Source organism: Heteronotia binoei, chromosome 1 (assembly GCF_032191835.1).
Source record: "Heteronotia binoei isolate CCM8104 ecotype False Entrance Well chromosome 1, APGP_CSIRO_Hbin_v1, whole genome shotgun sequence".
NCBI classification, from domain to species: Eukaryota; Metazoa; Chordata; class Lepidosauria; order Squamata; family Gekkonidae; genus Heteronotia; species Heteronotia binoei.
Genome location: NC_083223.1, coordinates 39713856 through 39736737, shown reverse-complemented (window position 1 = coordinate 39736737; position 22882 = coordinate 39713856). Strand labels below are relative to the sequence as shown.

Genomic DNA, 22882 nt, shown 5'->3' with positions numbered 1-22882 from the left:
ATACAGCTTCAGGTAACTCATCTTAAAAAAAAAAAAAAAACCTAACAAATGTTAAAAGTTACTCTTCTCAAACCTACAGGTTTTGATTACATTTTCAGAAACCACTAGAGCACTCAGCTGTCACAATTTAAATTTAGAGCAGAAATCAAAGGCTTTAATCAAATATGTTTAACAAAGAGAATGATAACACTACCCAACAAAAGCCTGTAAAATACCAATTTATTTTAATACTTAAAAAAAACACAAATAAATCCAGTGATAAATGTTCATTATCAAGAATCAGCATAAAGTGCCACATAGCAATAACCAAAAAACATATTGGAATGTCTCAATTCTTTACACTGCTTAGGAAACAAAACAACTTCAGATAAAGCTCTCAGGTTGAGATTTGTCACCCCGCCCCCAGAATTCACTCATTCCCCAATCAGGACACACACTCATTTGGAAGTACCACTAAAGCCACTGTGCATAGCAGTCACTTTTGATTCGTTGCTATGCACCCTCTCTTCACCCTTCCCACCTTGGGTGTTTTGCTTTTTGTTTAAATGAATCCACAAATTACAAACCACCTCTGAAGGCACCAGAGCACTAACCAACAAACAAGCAAATAAAATCACCAGCAATGGAAGACTGAGGCATTAAGATTTGTAGTGGGCCACAGAATCTGTACAGGATGGATGTTGCCTTTTAAAAAACACAGAATGTATCCAGTGGCCTTCTGTCTGTCTCAGAAGTGCTTACAATGTGAAGCTGTTTTTTTTTTTAAAAAGATCTTCTAAACATTTTCTCATCTGAAGTGTATAAGTTTTTAAACAGACACACACAAAAGGATAAAACTAAAAAAAAAAAAAAAGCAATACTTTTGGAAGCGAGTTTGGAGTTGTTTGTGTCTTAACAACAGATTCCTCTCCAATACTTGAGCACCACCTTTTGACAAAGTGACAAAGTTTATCAAAGTGATGCAAGATTTACACTCTTCTGTGTAACTTGGAAACAAATCAATGTTATTGCTCAGGATGTAGAAAAGCTGGCTGTATTTTGTGTGCATTTGGTTGTTTTTTTAAAAAAAGCAATTAAATTAATGTTCATTGTGTCCCCTTTGTCTTTGGTATGAATTTAACCTAAAAAGTCAGAAAGGGGGATGAAGTTCTTGGGGACTGGAAGCTTTAGCACTTGATTTTGGAAGGTTTAAGCTCTTTTACTTGTGTGTGCAGTGTCTTGTGAACAGCGAGAGTCCTTGATTGGCAAAATCCTTTCCCACACTCTTGACACTTAAATGGCTTTTCTTTAGAGTGGATATATCTGGGGAGAGAAAATAAGAGACATATTTGTGAAAAAGTGCATTTTGGCCACATGGCCTCTCTAATTAAAAATGATTTATGTCTCAACTTCCTCGAACTCAAAAGTGGGAGTCAAAGTGGCAATGAAAGTCCCTCAAAGCGAAGCCTTGATATATGAAAGCAAAATATAATAGCTATGAATTTAGACATGGAAGAACCCTAGTGTTAAGGTTGCCAGACTCCAGGCAGTGGCTAGAGATCTCCCAACATTGCATTGCATCTCCAGATAACAAAGATCAATTCTGCTGGAGACCAATGGCAGCTTTGAAAGGTGACTGTCTAGCATTATATCCAACTGAGGTCCTTTTCCTTCCAGGCTCCACCCTTGAACCTCAAGGAATTTCCAAACAGGAGTTGACAATCCTACTTAGTATACTTTCAACCCACTGTGTGTTTCTGTGGTGACAGCATCTGCAAGTTGCTCATACACACCAATGGCTATGTTCCATGTGCAAAGCAAAGTATACTTGGGGCTGCACCCTTTTGTTAAGGCTACACTTTTGTTGGAGAAATGCAAAGATGTACAACTTTGATTCTTAAAATGATATGTGTACAATAGTGAACAATGTTCCCAGAGTACAGTAAATTACGTATCACTTGTAGTTTGCTTTCTGTAAGCTAAAGAAAACCCAGTACGTAACAACCAGAAATCTATGCATTTTGCCTTGGGCTACTTTAAAAAAACCCTCAAAGTCCATTTTTACCTTTTGGGGTACAAAGTACCCCGTGTTTATTAAGAAAACGCTGGTCCAGGGAACCAGTGTTAAGTGCTCTGAAGAGATACAGCCAGGGCTTTTTTTGAGCAGGAACACAGTTCCAGCTGGCCTGGCATCAGGGGGTGTGGCCTAATATGGAAATGAGTTCCCGCTGGACTTTTACTACCAAAAAAAAGCTCTGGATACAGCCCTTCATGACCATTTCAGCCCTTCATGACCATTTCTGAAAACCTGGAGAATATTCACCTCACCATGGAAAGATATGTTACCGGGGTAGAAAAATACTTCAAGATCCAAAAACATTAGAAATTATTAATGTTAGATGTCACTAGATGTTTTCCTTTAAAATTCATAAAAGCAGGGCTTTTTTCTGGGGGAATGCAATAGAATAGAGTTCTGGAACCTCTTTGTGGAAATAAGATTATTTTAGAATGTTTAAACTTTTGCCACCCCAAACAGCAATAACTTTGTGACAATTGCTCTACTCCAAGATGCACTAGGGATTTGGCTTGGGATAGAAATATACCCTAAATGCAACGTAAGTTTTTATTTTGTTAGAGAGTTGCTTTTCAGTCCCAACTGTTTCAATAGGATCACCCTGAGTCCATGTTTGCTCAGGAATAAGTTCTGTTAAAAGGGGCTTACTTCCAAGGAGAGACGAATGGGACTGAAACCTTGGAGAGCAACTGGTTTGTGGTTCTTGAATTCAAATCCACCATTTTAGCCTGGAACTCTCCAGGTACTCCTCTTCCCTTCTGTACAAAGTGAATCATCATGAACTTACAGTTTGACTTAAATAAACACTCTGTTATGAAGCCTCTGCGGTAGGGTAGTCTATAAATTAAATAACTAAAACACAAATCCTATGGGATCCATTGTCAGTGGGTTTTGAAAAGTTCCTTAGAAGTTCACTCATGCTTTATTGCTCAAAATAATTGTCAGCAAGAAAATGGGCCGGGGGGCGGGGGGGGGGGGGGGCGGGGCGGATTGGTTGAAACAAAAGGCCTGAAACCTCAATACTCAAATAAATGACATTCCCTAATAGGAAACAGAAGGCACCTCTCTACACAGCAACTTCCCACATTACTAAATTAGTACCTTGGACATATTTACTATTTACTCATGTGATGCCAGTTTAACTGTCAGGGCTCACACCAGGAGAACCTTGGGAATTATAATTTTTTGGAGGGTGCTAAGAATTCTTCGCAGTTTTTCATAGGTTTTTTGGTTGAGAGCCACCACCGTTAAACAACCTGGAAACAGGCATGCTTTCTAATGTGCAACTGGAAATACTGGAGATGTTATGACTTATATTTGTGCGAGGGCATCCCTACTAAAACCTTGGGCGGGGGGGCGGGGAGAGATGGTTCAGTAGTAAAGGCCTGAACCAGCCTTTGGTATGGATCTGTCAAAATTCACAGTACCTTCAACATCTTCATGCAAGTATGAACGTTTATAGGATTCCTGAACAATACTTCCTAATATGCAAAACATGAATATTTCCTACACACTACGAAGAGTTATGAATATAGACGCAAATAAACTGTTTTAGTTCCATGCAAATGAGGGGAACTGATTATGCAGTCTAGGAAATTCCTTTAAACTCAATGGAGCTTACTTCTGAGTAAACAGACACAGAATCAGGCTCTATAGCTGCAATCATCTACCACATTAGAAAGCCAGCAGGACTTTCAAAGAAATATGCTTAACGTTGGGCTGAAACAAAAATTCTTGGCATTACCTGGGTTATGATCAGAGGGATCATTTTGAACATCTATTTACATATCTCTATATCTATAGATATATATGTTACATTGGGTAATCCACGTTGAGTCTTAGTGAGAAAGGCAGACTATAAATAGAACATGCACAGTAAATAAATAAGTATGGTCAGTTCTGCCTTTGGGAGAACTATCTCTATCAAATCTGTATGGCACAACTCAAGGGAATAATGCAGGGGCACATTATCAGGCTATCGGTGTTGCCCTGTCACATGCAATTCAGTCATTTTTCTGAGCCAAAAATATGAGGCTGGTGTAATAAGTAGACCCACACATGAAATGCCCAGTTTGCCCTTCAAATTGTTTCATGTACTTAACGTAAGGTTGCAATAAGGCAGGCATACATCAGATATTGAACACTGGTGATGGATCTTCTTTCAAGAACTTTCACCCCACTTCCCTGCCTTGGATATAACCCAAAAAGCAATATGTGTGATGTGAGGCAGATGGGAAATGATATTGCCATTTTGGATGAAAAAGTATGAAGACACCTTGGCCATCTGTTTGGTGGTGGGAAGCTGGTTCTCCAACTTGTATAGGTTTGACAGCCCTGGTACAAGCATACATTGGTGAAATAGTAGAATGAGTAGTCAGGGAGGGGCCATGGCTCAGCGTGGCTCAATCCCTGGCATCTGAAGTTTTAAAAGGATGTCTATAGAGCTGCTAAATAACACTCACCTGGCCAGACCACAAAGGTCATTACTAGTTATGCATAGCTCTAGAAAACAGGATACGAGTATTGGGGATGGAAAATATCCTGTTACAGAATATTTCAGCTAGGGGCCCCTAACCTTTTTGAGCTGTGGGCACCTTTGGAAGTCTGACATAGTGTGGTGAGTGCAGTGCAGCCACAAAACCTTTGGCCCGACACGGTCACTGCAATAGGCAGAGCTGGACACAAAATGGCTGCTCCAGCTTACCTTTAGTGACACAGTGAAGATCCTTGTGCTGTGGTGGCAGCTGCAGCCAATGTAACGTTTTCAAAAATCTGCACAGCCAATCAAATCTCCTATGGTCAATCAGAAACCTTGTGAGGCAGAAGCCTCATTTGTTCCTGTCTACTTTCTAGAAACATTTTGTGGGCTCTAGGAAAGGTGTTGGCAAGCACCACATTGGGCTTCCCTGATTTAAACTTTCAGAAGTTTTAGACTTGGATTTTCTAGCTCAAAACTGATTAAAGGAATAGGATGAGAACATCATAGAAGTAGATCCAGAACAGGGCCGGCCCTAGATTGTCTGGCACCCTAGGCAAGACTAAATTCTGGCACGCACACCCCGTTCTGATAATGTCTCCAAGTCAAATGGGGGATGCCTAATTTGGTGCCTCCAAAAGGCCAGTGCCCTAGGCAATTGCCCAGTTTCCCTAGTGGCAGGGACAGCCCTGATCCAGAAGCTACTCCACACCTAGGAGGGAAGGGGACACCTCTGACTCTGAATGAAGTAACACTATTGCATTTGTTCGGGCAAGTTATTCTAGCTGTATGCGGTGGGTATATTGAAAGGTACATTGCAATTTATAACTAACATGTATATGATTTTGAAATTCTTACAGGTTTTGTTACAAACTCAGTAAAAGCATATGTGTACCTGTGATCTCTCAAGTGATCTTGTCTTCTGAAGGCCTTGTGGCAAATGTCACATGTATACGGCCTTTCATCCGTGTGGGTTCTTTCGTGAATCAAAAGGTTATATGACTTGGTGAAGTGTCTGCCACAAAATTTGCACACAAATTCCTTCTTGGTTTTGGAAGGTAACCTCCCACGGGTGGGTTTCTTCTCGGGAGAAAGCTTGGTCACCTCAAGCAATGAACCTAAGCCCGGCGAGGAGCCATGGTTATCGATCTGTCCAAGTTTCGAATGGTCCTCTTGGGTGGCTGCCACTGCTAGATTTGCAAAATCAAATCTGGGCTTGGCTTTCAGTGGCACACTGGTGGCTTCTTGCTTGGGATGGATGACATGTGGGAACAGAGGGAAGGCAGGTAACTGAAACCTGGCATCCACCAGGCTGGCCACACCAGGCACCTTGGAGAAGGATGAACGGGGCAAATGCATGGCCGGGTAGCCCAGGGTCCATTGGTGAAGGTGAACAGCGTGCAAGGCACTGAAGCCGTAGAGGTTTGGAAGGTGGTCCGAAGGCACTGCTGGCAGGCCGTTGAAGGCTTGCAGAAAGGAGTAGTTGGTGAGCTGCAGGGAAGGGTGGATGGGCACCGGTGCTGGCAGAGTCTTACTACCCATGGTAGTGAAGAGGCTTGAGAAGAGAGTGCCTGCAGAAAAGAAAAAGAAGCAGCAAATGTATGATTCCTGGGCTAAAAACAGGATAAGGAAATACATGATGGGGTGCAGTACCCATAAAGGAGATCTTTCTACAGTCACCATTTACAGTTCACTGAAACATGATGTGGGAAGGTGGGCAACTGAAACCTGATATCCCCCATACTGGTCCCTCTGGGTACTTTGGAGAAAGCCTCAACAGGGCTAATGTTAGCACTGCCAGATCTAGGCCAACTGTGTCTCTTCTAAGGTTGCCAGCCTCCAGATAGTGGCTGAAGATCTCTTGGGATTATAACTGGTCCCCCGGTGACAGAGATCAGTTCCCCAGGAGAAAATGGCTGTGTTGGAAGTGATTGAATGGGGAGCTCCTTTGTGAAAACTGAAAAGCTTGTTCCAGGATAGCTCACCAACAGTATGATTTATAGTCCAGACTAACTGTACACAAAATACCAGCCATTTGTGCTTGCCAACAACTTGGCAAAAAAGTCCTGCTTCTTTAACAGACATTTGGACAGGCAGTGCATTTCACCGCATAGCAGTAAATATCCCAGTAAATAACACCCTGTAAAATCGCTATTAAGTAGGGATGCAAACCTCCTGGTGGTTGCTGGAGAGCTTCTGGAATTGCAACTGATCTGCAGGCAGGTTTGCCAGCTCTGGTCTGGGAAATACCTTTAGATTTTGGGGGATGAAGCCTGAAGACGACACAGTTCGGGGAGGAGACTCAGCATGATATAATGACACCATTCAAAGCAGCCATTTTCTCCAGGGGAACTGAACTTGGTCACCTGGAGTTCTATCATAACAGCAGGAGATCTCCAGGTGCCACCTGGATGCTGGCAACTTCATCTCCATGTGACAGAGAAGGGAAAATGACCACTTTGAAAGGTGGGCTCTATGGCATTGTACCCTGTTGAAGTCTGGCAATCCTGCTATTCCCCCCAGGTTGTTGCTGACCCCACAGCCATTAGGGGGCCACCTCTGAATGTCCGGTTATCAGACAAGGAGGCCAGAGGTAGTCTTCAGTACAACTGTGCTTTATTTTTGCTGCCCGAAGTAGGCAGCAAAGTTTGGGACTCACGTTGCCCTGGTATTTCCGCTTTCTTGAAGAGGGAATATCGAGGCAACATGAGCCCTAGTCCCCACCCCAAATGGGGTGGCAGACCCTCAGCAGCCGGTTTCTTTTCTGTCTCGTAGTTCAGGTATTGGTTCCATTTTCAAGGTGAGGGACTCCAGCCTGGGAATCACACTGGCGTTTGGCAGAACCTATTATTCATCTTTTGCCCCCTGAAAAACATTCCCGCTCTTTTCATCGGCCCTTTCCTTCTACAGGGAGCCACCCCAGGCTTGAGCTCTCTGAGCTGTACCGTGACTATTTTATGCAATGCAATTGAATGGTATTATTTAATGCTCTTTATGATGGATTTGTAAGTTTTAATTCTTTGTTTTAAATTAATAAAGATTGATTTTTTAAAAAAGCAGCACGAGAGTTCCAGTAGGAGATCTATGTAAACGCAAGAGAGGAACGTTTCTCGCGAGAACACAAGAAAACGCCGGATTCAAAACCTGCGGCCGCCTCAACTTTAACCTCCAATTTGCTATAGGAAAGGGGAGGGCCCGGCTTTAGCCTCGCTGTCTTCAAAAGCCCTGCTTGTGTGGCGGGGCCTCCTTCGGCCTCCTCTCCCCCCCAGCAGCTGAGGCCTTTCTGCAGTTTAGCGGAGGGCGAGCAGGGCCTGCGCGGGAAGGGGAGCCGTTCTTGACCTCCGCGTGTGACGGGGAGGGGGGGAGGAGAGAGACAGATCGCCTTCTTTCCCTTGTAAAAGTTAAAAAAGGCAAAGGCAGTCCCCCTGTGCAAGCAACCAGTCGTTTCCGACTCTGGGGTGCTTTCAAGGCACACTTTTTTTTTTTTTAATGGGGTGGTTTGGCAGTGGTTAAGTGAGGGATTCTTATCTGGGAGAACCGGGTTTGATTCCCCACCCCTCCACTTGCAGCTGCTGGAATGGCCTTGGGTCAGCCATAGCTCTGGCAGAGGTTGTCCTTGAAAGGGCAGCTGCTGTGAGAGCCCTCTCAGCCCCACCCGCCTCACAGGGTGTCTGTTGTGGGGGAGGAAGATATAGGCGACTGTAAGCAGCTCTGAGTCTGATTCAGAGAGAAGGGCGGGGTATAAATCTGCAGTCTTCTTCTTCCATTGTAGTTGGGCTCAAAACGAGGAAGAGATTCCTTAGACTGTTGAAGGGGGGAGCCACATGAGTCCCCCGATGATGTGTACGAGGGGAAAAGGAGCAGACATTTCTGACCTCTGGCGTATTGAAATCAGCATCAAAACTTCAGCGGGGTGACTGAGTGACCCTGTCAATCTTCTGCAACAAAATCCGCGGGAGTCTCTAGTGGCACCTTAAAGACGTACACGTTTGAGCATAACCCTTAGGGCAGGAGTGCCAAAACGTGGCTGGGGGGGGGGGGGCATATGTGGCTCTTTCACGCATGTGGTGTGGCTCTCGGTGCCGCCACTGCCCTGTCGGCCAGTTTGGAGAAGGCATTTCTTTCTCTAAATCACTTTGCCAAGCCAGCTGGTGGCTTGGAGAATGCATTTAAAGTTGCTTTCTTTGGAACCCTCCCTCCCTTCCTTCAAGCTCTCCAATATCTGATGTTCGTGACTTGCGGCCCTCAAACACAAGACATTTATTCTTCGTGGCTCTTATGTTAAGCAAGTTTGGCCACCCCTGCCTTAGGGGATTCGGCTCCCTTTTATCGCACAGGTCTCCCACTGCCTCTCCCATTGAGTTTCTTTGTTTCAAAACATTCTAACAGGTGCCGCCTCAGTTTTGAGCCCAGTGGCACCTTTCAAGACCGACCAAGTTTATTCCAGGTGGGAGCTCCCGTGTGCACACACACTTGCTCCGGTGCCGATCGGTTTAGCATAACTGGTGAATGGACTCTTTCGCCTTCGTTAGATCTGAAGGGCATTTCCCCTTTGGTGACTCATCCGCCTTGATCGTGGGTTTTATTTCTCAGGAAGACCCGCTCCTTGCTTCTGAAGAAGCGAGTCTAATTCAGGAAAGCTCATGCTGGAACAAAATGCTGCTCGCCGTCTTTGAATGCCCACCAGCTGTCCTTGACGTTAAAGGCATCTTTTGCCGGTATAAAGAGGCGCCAACGCCCAAACGCAGCGGCTGCAGGAAAAGGACAACCCCGAGAAATTTCCCCCCTTCCGTTGTGTAAACAAAGCGAAAGACTGGGTCGCGCCGGGCCGGGCGGGTCTGAATTCCCTCTGCGTCAGCAGCAGCCTACCTTGCGTTTTAAAAACGGCCCATAGAAACGCGTCGGATTCTTCCCGGTGAGCTACAGTTAGGCGAAGAACTAGTCGACCCGTCAAGACTAAGAAACAGTGGTGGCGGGTTGTTTTGTTTGTGTTTGTGTCTTTTCTTGTTTGTAGATCCGTGTCGGTCTGAAGCAATAGAACAAAGCAGTAGGCAAGTGGTCCCTTTAAGACCAACTAAGTTTTATTCAGAATGTAAGCTTTCGTATGCTCTAAGCAAAATTGGAATGGCAAGCCATCCTTAAATATATATATATATTCCAATTTTGTCTGATGAAGTCTGCTTAAGAGCATACGAAAGCTTACATTCTGAATAAAACTTAGTTGGTCTTAAAAGTGCCACTTGTCTACTGCTTTGGGTTTTTTGCTTGTAGTTCTATGCCCTGGTGCCCCGGCGGCCGGGGGAGTCTGGGGCCATTGAAACGAGCAGGGTTTCGTTTTCAGTGGCGTCGTGCGCTGTATGCCTGGCGCGTCAGGAAGAGAATTGGGCTCCTCCAGGCCTGCTATGGTGACAGAGTTTGGGAGGGGGGGGGACTGTATTCATATAAGCTGGTTTTTGCCTAAGATTGTAAAGAGGTTTACAACTTCCCATATACCCTCTCCACCAGTGCTTAACTATCGGGGTCCGGTCCTGCACACAAGTAAATGTAGGACAAGGCAGACTGCTAAACTTTGCAGCCAGAGGCAATACTTGCCTCTCTTCATTCAGAGGGGAGCCGTGTGGGTCCGGCTGAGCGCCTTAAGAGACCGGCCAGAGTTAAAGGGCGGAAGTTTCCCGGAGTCAGACTGGACTCGAATCTATTGGCCTTTCTCAGTTCTTTCCCAGTAGCGGGTTTGTGGCTTGTAGCGTGCGTGCGACGTCACGACACCTTCTGTGACGTCACAGCATGTCTTCTCTTTACCCGAGTTTATGGGAGGGGGGAATTATGATTCTGATCCCTGTCTTTTGTGCAAAACGGATGGGGGGGGGGAGAGTAGTTTTGAAACAAATGTGGCTTCTCATCCCCTGTCTGTTTCCATGCAGCTGCCAAGGTTTGATTTTTAAAAGCTGCCAAACGAGTTTTCAAGGGCGGGGGGGGGGGGGATCTTGCAACGTATGAGGTGCAACAATAAGCAGGAAAACGAAGTTAAAGGAGGAGGCGGAGGGGTGAGGGGATGTGGAATCGGAGGGCAAAAGTAGCCCTCCTCGCCTTCCTGGCGAGTAAGTGAAAAGCGAAAGGGGGAGAGGAGGAGGCGGCGAGGCGAGGCGGGCGGGGTGGGCGCTGGCGGCCCTTCTCACTCAGGAGCTGCCCCGAGTCCACCTTTCACACCACTTTCCATAAATCAGCCTCAAAGAAAGGCATCGCGAAGCCTCGAGGAATTCCATCGCACTGACCCAGAATAAACGAGGCTGACATTTCGCCCAGATTTGCCTTTTCTAATTGGACAAATTTGGTATCGTGGTCGATTAAAACGCAGCCAAAGCTCCTTCCCTCCCCCCCTCCCCTCCCCTTGCCCTTAACTCGTTCAGAACCGGCGAAGAGCAGCCAAAGCGGAGCAGACCGGTTTGAAAAGCCATGTAGCTCCATGCCCGCGAGAGAGAGCGCGCCGTACTCACTGGGTCGCAAGCAACTCTGAAGCATCGCGGGGCGGCTGCTGGAAACGGAGCCTCCCGCTCCCCCAAGGCTTTCTGCCCTAACTGATCCTCAACACCTTTCCCTGGAAGCAAACGAAGCCTCCCGAGATCAGCGGAGCGCTCTTGCGGATTCCCCGTGTGCTTCGGCGGAGCAGGCAGGCTCAGGGCCCTGACATGAAAACGAAAACTATATTTCCCCTCCTCTGCCGCTGCTCCTTCCGTTTGGCACCGAAGGCGCCGCTCGCGCGGAAGCACATTTCACAAATGGGGTTTACTCCCCAGTTTAAGTGGGTTTCGGCTTGCGGCGGCTTTTTAAACGGTTTAAAAACGAAAATCTGTCGGAGGTGGCCTAGCCGAGAAAAAGGAGCTGTGGTCGGTCAGCGCCCCGCTTTCGCTTTGCCCCGCGCTCACCCACTGACCACCGCGACCTACCTGCCCGGCCTGTTGTGAAACTTACAACAAGCTCTTTGACCTGTGGGGCGCCAGATCTGTACCCAGCCCCCTGTCTCTCTCCCGCCCTTTCCCCCATGTTTCTAAGGCTTGTTTCTGGGAAGGGTTCATTTCACCGCGAGAAAGGAAGCGCCGATCCTAAGTCCCTAGGCTTTTCGGAATCCAACGCAAGGATTTGCCTAGCAGATATCGACACACACACCCCGCTCCACACGGGTCGCTGGATTCCCCGCGCATCCCCAACAGCGCGATCCTCCACGGGTCTCCCCCATCTTATTAAGCGGGAAGACCTCTTAGGATGCGGGTCCCAATTCTCTGCTGCAGGAAGCGACATCGATTTTTCAGCGCGATTTCCCGCCCATGTTTTAGGGCAGGGATGGCCAACTGTCGCTCTCCAGATGTTTTTGCCTACAACTCCCATCAGCCCCAGCCATTGGCCGTGCTGGCTGGGGCTGATGGGAGTCGTAGGCCAAAAAACATCTGGAGAGCTACCGTTGGCCACCCCTGTTTTAGGGCTTCGGTTCCCTTCCCCCCCTTTTAATCCAGCCGCTCTGCGTGCCAATCGAGACGCTGGGTCTGCTTTTTGACACCGATCCTGCCCCGCCAGCAGGGGGGGGGGGAGAGCGGGGGTGGCTTTTGCAAAAGCCCACCTGTGGTTTGGTGTTGTTGTTGCTGAGCTGGTCTCTGCTTTAAGCGGCCCTCTTTCCCCCCGCGGGGGAGAGAACGAGGGGCTGCCGAAGAAGCCTCCTCCTTTGTGCTCCGGAGGATGCTCCTGCTCGCTGGGAAGCGGCCTGGAGGGCTCCCCGAACAAAGGGCTCTTGGGAAGGCGCTTGAGGCCCGCGCCAGAGCTGCAAGAGACCTCCTCGAGCTGGGCGGCGGGTCCCTTGTTGGACATCAAAGGGCCGATTCCCCGCAGGTCGAGCGGGACCCGCCAGAAAGAGCCGGCTGTTTATTTCGGCGTCACCTCCAGCCGCTCAATTCTGGGTCATGTCAACAGATCTTTATCCGCAGATTCCACCCCCCCCCCCAAAAAAAAACCCGTTTAATGAGAAGCGCCTGGGAATTCTCAAGCCCTCCGCCCTCCCCCACTCCCCCCCCCCAGCCTCGGCTGCAATAAATGGGGGGGGGGCGGTGAGGGGGAGGGGCACACCAGGATTCAAGAATCGCTGGGCAACCTGGACAAGTTATTCCGGGGCTGACAGCCCGGCGGAAGCCTTTCTTGTTCGTTTGAATTGACCACCGCAGAAGAAAGGATCGGTGAAGCTGAAGATCTGCACTCCCTCGAGACGCTGATGGAGGCGGAGTGGGCAGTCAAGACGCGGGGGAGGGGGCGGTTTGGGAGGGGGCGAGATCCCGCAAGGTGGTCGTCCCGAGTCCGGACTCAGTTTCGGGCCCTGACTGGCGACTCGCTTTGGTTGGATTGAAAGGATGGCGCCTCCGGACCAAAGGAACGCGCCGTCTTAACAGCTCCGATGCCATCACAAGGCCTCTGATTCGGCGGCGCTCTAGTCCTCAAAAGACTTGTACTGCAATGCAGTGCAGTTAGTCTCCTCGAAGTGTGGCCGGACTCGTGTTTCTTAGGGCCTGCACTGAGCCCTGTGCCACAGTTACCTCCGGAGGAAGCCACCTGGAGACGTGTCTTTGCCTCCAACCCTTTGGCAACCTGTGACGTATCTGGCCGTGTGTGTGTGTGTGAGAGGGTCCTTGCCACATGCACTGGGCATATCCACAGACCCTTATGCAATGCATTTAAACACCACGAGCTCTTCCCTTTAAACCCACCCTATACTGAGTCTCACTCGGCCTGGCTATTCCAAACCAATAGCGATAGAACACCCCTCAGTGGGTCAAGGACTCCAGAGTCCCGCCCCGAAGAGACTGCAATCAGGGACTGTGGGGGCGGGGAAATTTTTTCGCTGATTTTAACGGAGTTCCTAAATAAGGGGGAGACATGCCACTGAAGGCAGCGAGAGAGCTCTCTTGACTTTAAGGGCCTTTACTGCAAGTTCTGTAACTTCTTTTAAAGGCGGACAGGCAGGCAAAGCCGACCAATCAGCTCCCCTGGATTTTAGTGGCACCTGCTTCCCTGGGAGCAGTGTTCCCTCTAAAATGAGTTAGCGTGAGCTTGCTCACAGATTTTAAGCCTCCGGCTCACACATTTTTGTCTTAGCTCAGGAAGGATGACTCCAGAGCACACTAATTTATGCAGTAGCTCTCAACTTTAGTGCCAGGAGCTCACAAAGTAGAATCTTTGCTCACAAAACTCTGCACCTTAGAGGGAACATTACCTGGGATTGCACTATTAAAAATACTCCCCCCACACACGTAGTTCCCATTAGGAGGACTGGGCATCGCAACCCAGTCTGTTTACACGGGTTTGCACAGAAGTAAGCACCACTTTGTGTAAGGCAGCGTGCGAGGTCTGTCTTTAAGGTACCCCGTTTGTTTCCTAGCAAGTCCCATCGAACTCTGTGGTGTCTACTTCTGTGTAGACAAGCTTTGGGTGGCAGTGTAAGCCCTGAGGCTGCTGCTCTTCACCCAGTCGCAATAAGAGCGTCACTTGAACTCCGCGCTTGTTTGCTTTCCCCCTCTCTGCAAACGGTACATGCAGCCCAGGGCTATGCAGATTTACTGGGAGGCAAAACTGGTCGGATTCATTGGGGCCCGCTCCCAACAGATAACTAGGTGTAAATCAAAGCAATGGATCCAAATCGATGACTTCCTCCCAAAAGCCCTTTCATTCCTTATCAGCCCTTCTAGGAATTTCCAATCAGGTCTACATATCACAGGGATGACAACTGGAGTATAAATCTTACTTTAAAAAGGGGGGGGGGGCTAAATTGAATTTCCAGTGTTCTTATACCTTCAGTCTAGGCACGCTCAAGTTAGAAGCAAATCCTTTTGATTTCCAGTGGAAATTTCCTGCCCCCGAAGCGCTTGCCCACATGAGTTTAGCCTGGGTCAGAGTCGAGCAGAAGTTGACTTAACCAACAGCTGTTGGTGGAAACATCTGGAAATGGGGCAGTCCCCCCCACACACACTTTGCTTAGGTGCAGGTCAAGTTACACCGCTTTGAGGAGGGGAGGAAACTCCTCGGTGGGAGGGGGCGTTTCAGGGGCATCCCAGAGCCCTTCCCTCCTTGCCCATCTTTCATGTTGAAGTAGGTCTCGAGGTCTCCACCCCCCTTCCAGGAACATATACATTTTAAACGCATTCAGACTAAGTTGCTGCCACATCGATCAATTCAAGAGAAATATACTCCCACTATTTCGGCGAACGAGCTCAAAAGCGGCGAATTACTGTCAAGTATCTAATTTTGTTTTTTTAAATCATCAACGCTTATTCTATTAAAATAACAGATGATATCTTTGACCTTTTAAAAACTCCCGTTTTGCATTGACATCAGAACCTGCGACCATCACTTTAGGGCTGCGGCCACACACACTAAATCATGCACTTTCAGTGCACTTTCCAACTGGATGTGAACTGGCAAATCCAGTTAGAAAGTACATTGAACGTGGATTGAAAGTGCATGATTTAGTGTGTGTGGCTGCAGCCCAGGCCTCACGTAGCCAGACCTAATGGCGGAGGGGGGCTGACAAGATTCAAAAAATCCGTTCGCTTGAAGGACACCCCCGTCCCCTTTCTGGCCACTGGTCTCTTCTCCCTGGGGCCTCACCGCTCTCCAGGTGGGCAGGTTCCCCTTTCCACCTGCTTGCTGGCCTTGCTCGCCTTTCGCCCTCCCCCACCCCGGAGGCGCACACGCAGAAGAGAGGGGCCGACCCAGAAAAGAGAAGCACAAGCAGGACCCCGCCGAAGCTGTTCTGGCTCCCCCGCGCTCCAGTTGCCGGCTAACGACGCCAGCGGCTGAAGGCGAGGGTGGAAAGCGCTGCGCTTGGCAAGCGGCGCTGCTTGTGTTTGCGAGCTGCGACGCAGAGGCGCGCTTGGAGAGGAGGCGGCGGGCGGGCGGGCGGGCGGGCGAGCAGGATCCCCTCCGCGTCCTTCCCCTGCGACCTGATCCAGGCTGTCCCCGGTGCCTGTTGACCCAGAAGCAAGTCCCGCTGGGCTCGGCTTCCTCGTAAGCGCGCTCAGCCTTAAACGCGGGGCCTGTTTTCTAAGGCCAGGCCGGGGGGTTACGGGCCCGGAGGGGCTCCTGACGCTGAGGGGGTGGGCGGCGGGAAATGAAGGGGCTTCCAGCGCTGGCCTCCTTGGGGAGCCGGATGGAATAGCTGGATTCGAGTCCAGTAGTAGCGCCTGAGACACCAACAAGATTTTTTTTGGGGGGGGGGGGGAGTTAACTCATACCTTTAAAAAGTTATTGGCCTCTAAGGTGCAACTGGATTCGACTCTAGCTGCGCTTTCAATCTCCAAAGCATATGCCCCAAAAATCGTGTTGGTTTCTAAGGCGGTTCTGGATTCGAATCTAGCCAAATCAGACACAGATGGGTGCATTCACACACACTAAACAACACGTTTGCAGCTGGATTTTGACTGTGTAAGAATAGCAACATCCACTTGCAAACAGTCGCCACGGGAAAGCACCCAAAGACGCACTTGCTTTGGAAAGTGAAATGGAGGTAATTGAGAGGTGGTGGGAGCACACGCCATCGCTGCCGGCAGTTCAAGTGGAAGTCAGTTCCACCGGCATCCGAGAGAAAGTCCCCTGCCGATCCAGGCGTTGTTATCCCGACAGAATTCGGCTTCAGACCCCATTCCCTTGAGCGACTTTGAGAGACCAGGGGGGCAGAGCGATTAAATATTTATTTCAACAGCGGCTGAAAGAGGGCCGGAGGTGGAAATCTTGCCCCAGCAGCTCGGCGGCGGTGAAGTGAACGTATCCTTGGTCAAACGCGAAGGGTGGCATGACAATGAATTCCCACCCCCGGTAATTTTATGGTCATCTTGCGGAGAATGTTATGGTCATCTGGCTGAATTCTCAGAGCGCCTGGAATGTCCCTTTTCCCCTTTTATTTCCTTCCGCTCTTTTTTTAGGGCGGGGCGATTGCAGATTAAGTGCTGGACTCCTAAATAGCGAGTGGGGCTTTCCCCCCTTCCTAATAAGTTCCACATGTGGCCAGGGCCGAAGTCAACGAGCTCGCTGCCTTTCCCCACGATCAGGTAGTAGGGAGCGTATGAAATGCGCCCGGACTCCAGCTAGGGGAATGTCGAGCGCTGGAGGCAAACGAGCGCCATCCGCCGGGAAGCGCCGGACTCCGAGGCTCAAGGCCTGGGGTGGAAAATGCGAAACTCTACTGCCATTGGGTGTGTGTGTGTGTGTGTTTTGGGGGGGAGGGGGCGCTCATTCATTTATTTAAATAGGGCTTCGTTGGAGTTCAGCATCTACTAGACCAGGGGTGGCCAACGGTAGCTCTCCAGATGTTTTTTGCCTACAACTCCCATCAGCCCCAGCCATTGGCCATGCTGGCTAGGGCTGATGGGAGTTGTAGGCAAAAACATCTGGAGAGCTACCGTTGGCCACCCCTGTACTAGAACACTGCACCCTCTCGCCCTGGCTTTTTAAAAAAGATTGGAGGCTGCTGGATTCCGCTGCTTTCTTTCTTTCTAGTCTTTAAGGGACGTTTAAAACAGGGGGAGTCTCAGAACACGCGATTCGGGGCGCAGGCTTGGGAATCCATCTCATTGGCTCCGACCGGCTTCTTTCCAAGGCCAAAACCGAAAGCCACCTGACCGCTTTTAACCGGAGACTGAGCAAAAGGACGCAACAGGGGGGTTCTCGGGACTCCGCTCACGAGACAGGGAGTCCAAAAAGAAGGGGGGGGGGAGAGGGAAGGAGGTCCCGGAGGCTCTTCATAAAAAAGACCGGCGGACGCCGCTACCACCATGACCACCCCAGCCCCAGGCAGAGGATTTGCATTGCAATCCTACACAGACTTCCTCCGAACCAGATCCAACGAAATCAATGGACTTAGAGTGGAGTAACTCTGCATAGAGTGGAGCAACTCTGCGGGGGTTTTGTTACATTTAGAGCTGGACCTTCTACAAGTCCCGGACATGTCGATTTGATCTGTAGCAAATCGCAGGTCATGTCATTTACCCCGGTGCCTTGAAAAACTTCACCTGCCCATTTCCATACATAAAGGGACATCCCCCCTGTCCTATTGGCAACCCTTCTGGCAATCGCCACCCTGTTTATCGAGACCGCTTTTGCAAGTTCCTCGGGGCAGGAGATGAGGTTAGTTAGGCTCACCTCGGCGGACGGATAGGGCTTTCTACGCGGGCCCCCCAGTGCTTTCAGAAGGAAAGAATCGCTTTCCAGCTCAGAGCGCTGCGGGATCGCAGCCTCCTCCCCAGAGCCAGCTTTGCTGGAAACTGGGCTCCTCAAACCAACGGGCCCCTGGCAGGGCCTTCCCAAAGGCCGGGCTCTGTTCTCTCTCTCTCTCTCTCTCTGGGGCGGCACCCTCCAGCAACAGCCGCGGAGGAGGAAATGGAGCGTGGCCTTCTACCTGCGCTCAGGAAACAAAACAGGAAATGGAGCTGGCCTGGCCGGCCAGGAGCTCGGTGGCCCGCTCGGCTCCACCAGGAGGGGCGAACCAGCCGGGGGTTTGGAAGGGGCTGCTGGACGCTGCACCTCCTCCAGGGTTGGAATGGAGCGGAGAAAGACTTCATTGCGCCCCTGAACGAGGAGGAGGGGGCGGCAGTCTGGCCGGGCTCCAGAGGCGCTGATCCTGGGCGGGGGGCGGGGATGGGGAGGAGGGAGGGCATTCACCCAAGAACTCATTCACGTGTTATCGAGCGATCGGTGCTGACAAGACGCGCGGACTCCCTCGGGGTTGTTTGCACACACCCGAGCAACCCTTGCCCCCTCCCTTTAACCTCCCCCCCTCCCCGCTCCCCAGAGTCTAACTCGACAGGTCCACCGAATTCGGCGTTTGCATCTGGCTCTCTGCAACCGGCGCCTGCGGAACTGCAACGCCGGGGAGGGGGGGGGGGGAGAGGGGAGGTGGCCATCCGCAAAACCCTTGTGGCGCAGCTTCCCCACAAGCCCAGGGAAGAAAGGCCCAAACAGACAGGCGCTGGCATCCTTTTTTAAGAAGCCCAACCAACAGAACACGCCTCAGCGAGCCCCTTCCACTTTGAGGCGCCACCGGTTTTAGTTTTGCTGAGAGAACATGGAAATTACAGGGGTGCTAAAAATCTGGCCGGCGTCATCGCTGCTTGCAGGGAAGGCAGAGAGAAATCTGGAAATCGAATTCAGATCCCAGGAATCTGCAACTGGAGGACAAATCAATTAACCTGATTTAACAGCTCGCGTGTAAACCCCGCTGCCTGGAAATTCGACCTGAATTTTCGACCCCTGGAAAGCCACTCAAAGGCTGCAATCACACACACTAAATGATCCACTTTCAATCCGCTTTCAATGCACTTTCCAACTGGATTTTACCAGTTCACACAGTAAAATCCCGTTTGAAAGTGCACTGAAAGTGGATTATTTAGTGTGTGCGACTGCAGCCTAAACGGAGTAAGTGTGTGAAAATGTCACATGTTGAGGCCGAGTTGTATGAGCCGAAGTTTTAAAAGAACAAGGATTCGAACACTCCCCTCGTTCCGATCGCGTTATTTCCCCTGGGGGAGGGACATTCTTGATCTCACCACAGAGGACTCTAAACGAGGTCTTTGCGCATCTTGCCGGGCGTCTGTGGGAATGTTAATAGGAGACAGAAAACCGCAGAGCCCTTGGCCTCTTTGGGGCTTGCTACTTCCGCCTCGGGCAGGCCTCGGAGGAAAAGCGGCATATACATTTTCTTCGTGGCTGTGGTCACACACACTAATTAATGCGCTTTCAATCTACTTTCAGTGCACTTTCCAACTGGATTGAAAGTGCATTATTTAGTGTGTGTGATCACAGCCCGTGAATAACAATCGTTTATAGAGTGCTGCCGAGAGGGAAGGCGCTCTAGGAGGCACCAACTGCGGTCGGTGAAATTGACACGCCAGGGTGGCAGAATTGGGAGGGAACCCCAAAAGGCCGAAGCGACACTACCCGAAAAGCCGAGGCTGCATCAGGGGGGTCTCATCCTGGCATCTGCATGCTAAAATATGCCTGGTTTGTTTCTCCAAGGGGGGCACAGCACAGTGGGTGCAATCACACATACTAAGTAATCCACTTTCAATGCAGTTTCCAACCGGATTTTACTGTGTGGACTGTACTGAAAGTGGATTGAAATTGCATTATTTAGCATGTGACTCTGACACCCATCAGCATTCACACCGCAAAATCGGCCTTCCGGACCAGGTTGCGAATTGACACCCGCCCCCATCAAGGGGGCTTAAGAGTCGTGCTCCCACTCCCTCCCCGTCCTGCGCATGTTTACTCAGGAGTAAGGCCCACCTCTCTTTCGATTCCGAAATCAGCGCTCGCCTGAGATGGTCAGCGAGCCTGCGCCAACAGCAGACTTCCCGTCCCGAGACAGTCACAGAAAAGACGCCCCCCCCCCCAAGACACCCTAAAGGCTCCTTCTGGAAATGACTGCAGACATCCCCCTCCCCACACACAGACAGGGTCACAACGGCACACCCAAAAGAGGCCCCCTCCCCCGATTAGGCTGAGCTGCAGTTCTAATTCTCACGCATCACTTGCAAATTCTGTTCTGTCGAATTAAATAATTGTAGGTACCGCGAAAGAGACAGGGCTGCAGTGGTTCTGACACCACACACGGCTTTCGCTCGGACTGACATTATGCTTATTACACGCGATGGGGGGAGGGTATTTACACACACACGTAGATTTTCTTTCGCCTCAAAGACAGAACCCCTTCCCGTACGCCCACAGTTACAAATTTGCAACCTCCCCCCCCCCCCGTGAGATAGCGATTGAAAGCAAATTTCAGAGAGAAGCCGAAGTATTAAAACATAACCAACATATTCACAACACCGATCCGAATGAACGTGGCCGTCTAGATTGAAACTAAATTGTTCTAAAATACGCTAGTCGAGTAGGCTGCGAAGCTTCGGTAGGCCTCGCCGAAACCTCGACAGATCTTTATGCAGGACCTCTCTCCGCCGACTGATCCAGGCACACTCCCAAGTTAGACACGTATTTTTCAGCAAAGCAAAGTCAGGATCTCAACTTCCTTTCTGTTACACCCGCCTCAAACAAACCAGAGAGAGTTCAAGTCCAATAAAATAGGCTATTCCTTTTAAAGGCTTGGGACGGACCTTTCGGGTTTTTTCTTTTCTTGCTTTCTTTTTTTTAGAAAATCGGAGTGGTTACAAAGCTCGGCCCAGCAGTACACCTGTGTCGCATTCAGAAAAGTTTTCTCTGCGCTGGAACCAGATCAATGCTTTTCGCTTCTGCGGGCCTGTTCCCTGCCCTCCCTCCCCCTTCTACGATTAGTTGGTCTGTTTAGTGGAACGAGGGAGAGCGAAACAGCAACACTTCTTGGGGCAGTTAAAGCGGACCTTCTCAGTGCCTCTCAAGCCCCGAGTTTAGAGACCCTGACGGGATGGTGGGCCTTTCGGATGGGTCGCCCTTTAAAATGGCAACTGGCGGAAAAAATATTTACTTCCAAGCAATGTCCCCTCTAAGCTGAGTTAGTGTGAGCCTAGCTCACAGATTTTTAGCCTCCGGCTCACACCGTTTGTTGTCTTAGCTCAGGAAGGATGACCCCAGAGCACACGAATTTATGCAGCAGCTCACAACTTTAATGCCAGGAGCTCACGGTTTTAATGGCAGTAGTTCACAACGTAGAATTTTTGCTCGCAAAACTCTGCCGCTTAGAGGGACCCTTGCTTCCAAGGAAGCCCGCTGAGCCTCTACTTGCGGGCTGCGTTCTAATAGGAACTCAATTCGGAGCAAGATGTATCGGATCGGGTTTTAAGGGTGCCGGAGGCCAGTTTCTCCCATGGACTCTGGACTTGGGGTTTCACCCAGAAGTTGTGTATACACACACACACACATCCCCTAACCCAGGGGTGGCCAACGGTAGCTCTCCATATGTTTTTGCCTACAACTCCCATCAGTCCCAGTCATTGGCCATGCTGGCTGGGGCTGACGGAAGTTGTAGGCAAAAAACATCTGGAGAGCTACCGTTGGCCGCCCCTGCCCCTGCCCTCGCCCTATGTACAGACAGAAGATGTCATCTGATTCATTCGATAGTTTTTAAAAGTTTTGCATGGGACGGCTGTGCTCCCGGGGGCCGAGGCCCTTGACGCCCTGCAAGCTTCTCTTTCCCGCCTCCGGCATCAGGCTGCAGCGGCCCCTCAAAGCCCCCCGGGCGGCACTTCAGCTCCCGAAGAGGTCCGCAGGAGCCGGCCGGGCCCCGGGCAGGCGTTGAGGGTCGGGGGTCTGAGGCTGCGGGGCGACGGGAGCCCGGGGCTGGGGTCTCTGGCACCCCGTGGAGTTCCCCGGCGGGGGAAGCCGGAGCCGCGGGTTGTGGGGGGACCGAGGCGGGGCGCCCGCTCCGTCTGCCCCTCGGCGCCGCTTGCCCGAGCAGCTCCCCCTGGGCCAGTGGCAATCCCCTCCCTCGAGCCCTCCGAAGGACTCCGCTTCCCCTCTGCTGCCCTTGGCGCTCGGGCAGAAGAACCGCCGCTCAATCCCCCGGCCTTCCTCCGCAGCCGTGCTCAGGGCTGCCCGCGCAGGGCTGGAGACTCCTCTCGTCTCGTCTCGTCTCCCCTGGGACCTCTGGCCCCGCTGGAGCGGGAGGCGGCCCCTTCCCCACCCGGCCAGCGGAGAGACCTGCCGGCTCAGCGGCTGAGAGGAGGCGGGCGAGGCAAGGGGGCGAGCGGGAGGGATATTTACCTAATCCCGGTCTCTGCTCCGCCGCGGGCCGACGCTCCCCGGTCCTCCCAGGCGACACGTAGCGCCAAGCGGAGCTGCCGGGCCCTCCGCTCCGTCTCCAGCGGGGCAAGTGCAGCTCCTGGCCGGGGTGGGGCGGTGGGGGGAGCCCCAGGTGCTGGAGACGGAGGCGGGGGGCAGGCCAGGCACGCTCCCCTTTCCCCGCCGGGCCGGGCTGGGCTGGGAGGCGGCAGGCAAGCAGGCGCCTGGCCGAAGGAGAGCTCCGACTGAGCGGGTCCCTTCCCGCGGCCGCCTCCTTATTTCAACCCCCTGCCTGCCCCCCTCCCCTCCCCTCGCCTTCCCCACCCCCGGGCATGCGCACTGAGGACGGGGGGGGGGAGAGAGAAAGAAAGTTGCGCGCTGGAAGCTCCCACTTCGGTCAGCGGCTCACTCGGCTCCCGCCTGGCCAGCCCGCCCCGCCTCGGCTCGGCTCAGTGGCACACTGGCATCCCCCACCCGGCCCCCGGGAACAGAGCCCTGGCTGGCGGGGAGCCCCTCTCTCCGAGCCCGTCAGAGGATCCCTGTCGCCCCCGCCCCCCCCCCCCTCCGCACACCTGATCTCGGGCAAAGGCAGGTTCTCCCCGCTTTGGAATCCG

General features: G+C 51.1%; 1 protein-coding gene across 1 annotated transcript; it reads right to left on the bottom strand.

Annotated features, from left to right (window-relative positions):
• Positions 1 to 202: 202 nt before the first annotated feature.
• OSR1 (odd-skipped related transcription factor 1) lies at positions 203 to 22271 on the bottom strand. The gene is made up of 3 exons (XM_060233532.1): positions 22251 to 22271; positions 5425 to 6100; positions 203 to 1302 (listed from the first exon to the last, which is right to left on the bottom strand). Exons 2-3 carry the CDS (start codon positions 6069 to 6071, stop codon positions 1167 to 1169), a joined length of 783 nt encoding a protein of 260 aa, XP_060089515.1. The 5' UTR covers positions 6072 to 6100; positions 22251 to 22271; the 3' UTR covers positions 203 to 1166.
• Between the last annotated feature and the right edge of the window lie 611 nt (positions 22272 to 22882).

Excerpts from the sequence above, each read along its gene's own strand:
- OSR1 (XM_060233532.1), bottom strand. The coding sequence starts at position 6,071 with ATGGGTAGTAAGACTCTGCCAGCACCGGTGCCCATCCACCCTTCCCTG. Across the intron at positions 1,303-5,424 it reads GATCACTTGAGAGATCACAG|ATATATCCACTCTAAAGAAA; the intron begins GTACACATATGC and ends TTCTCTCCCCAG.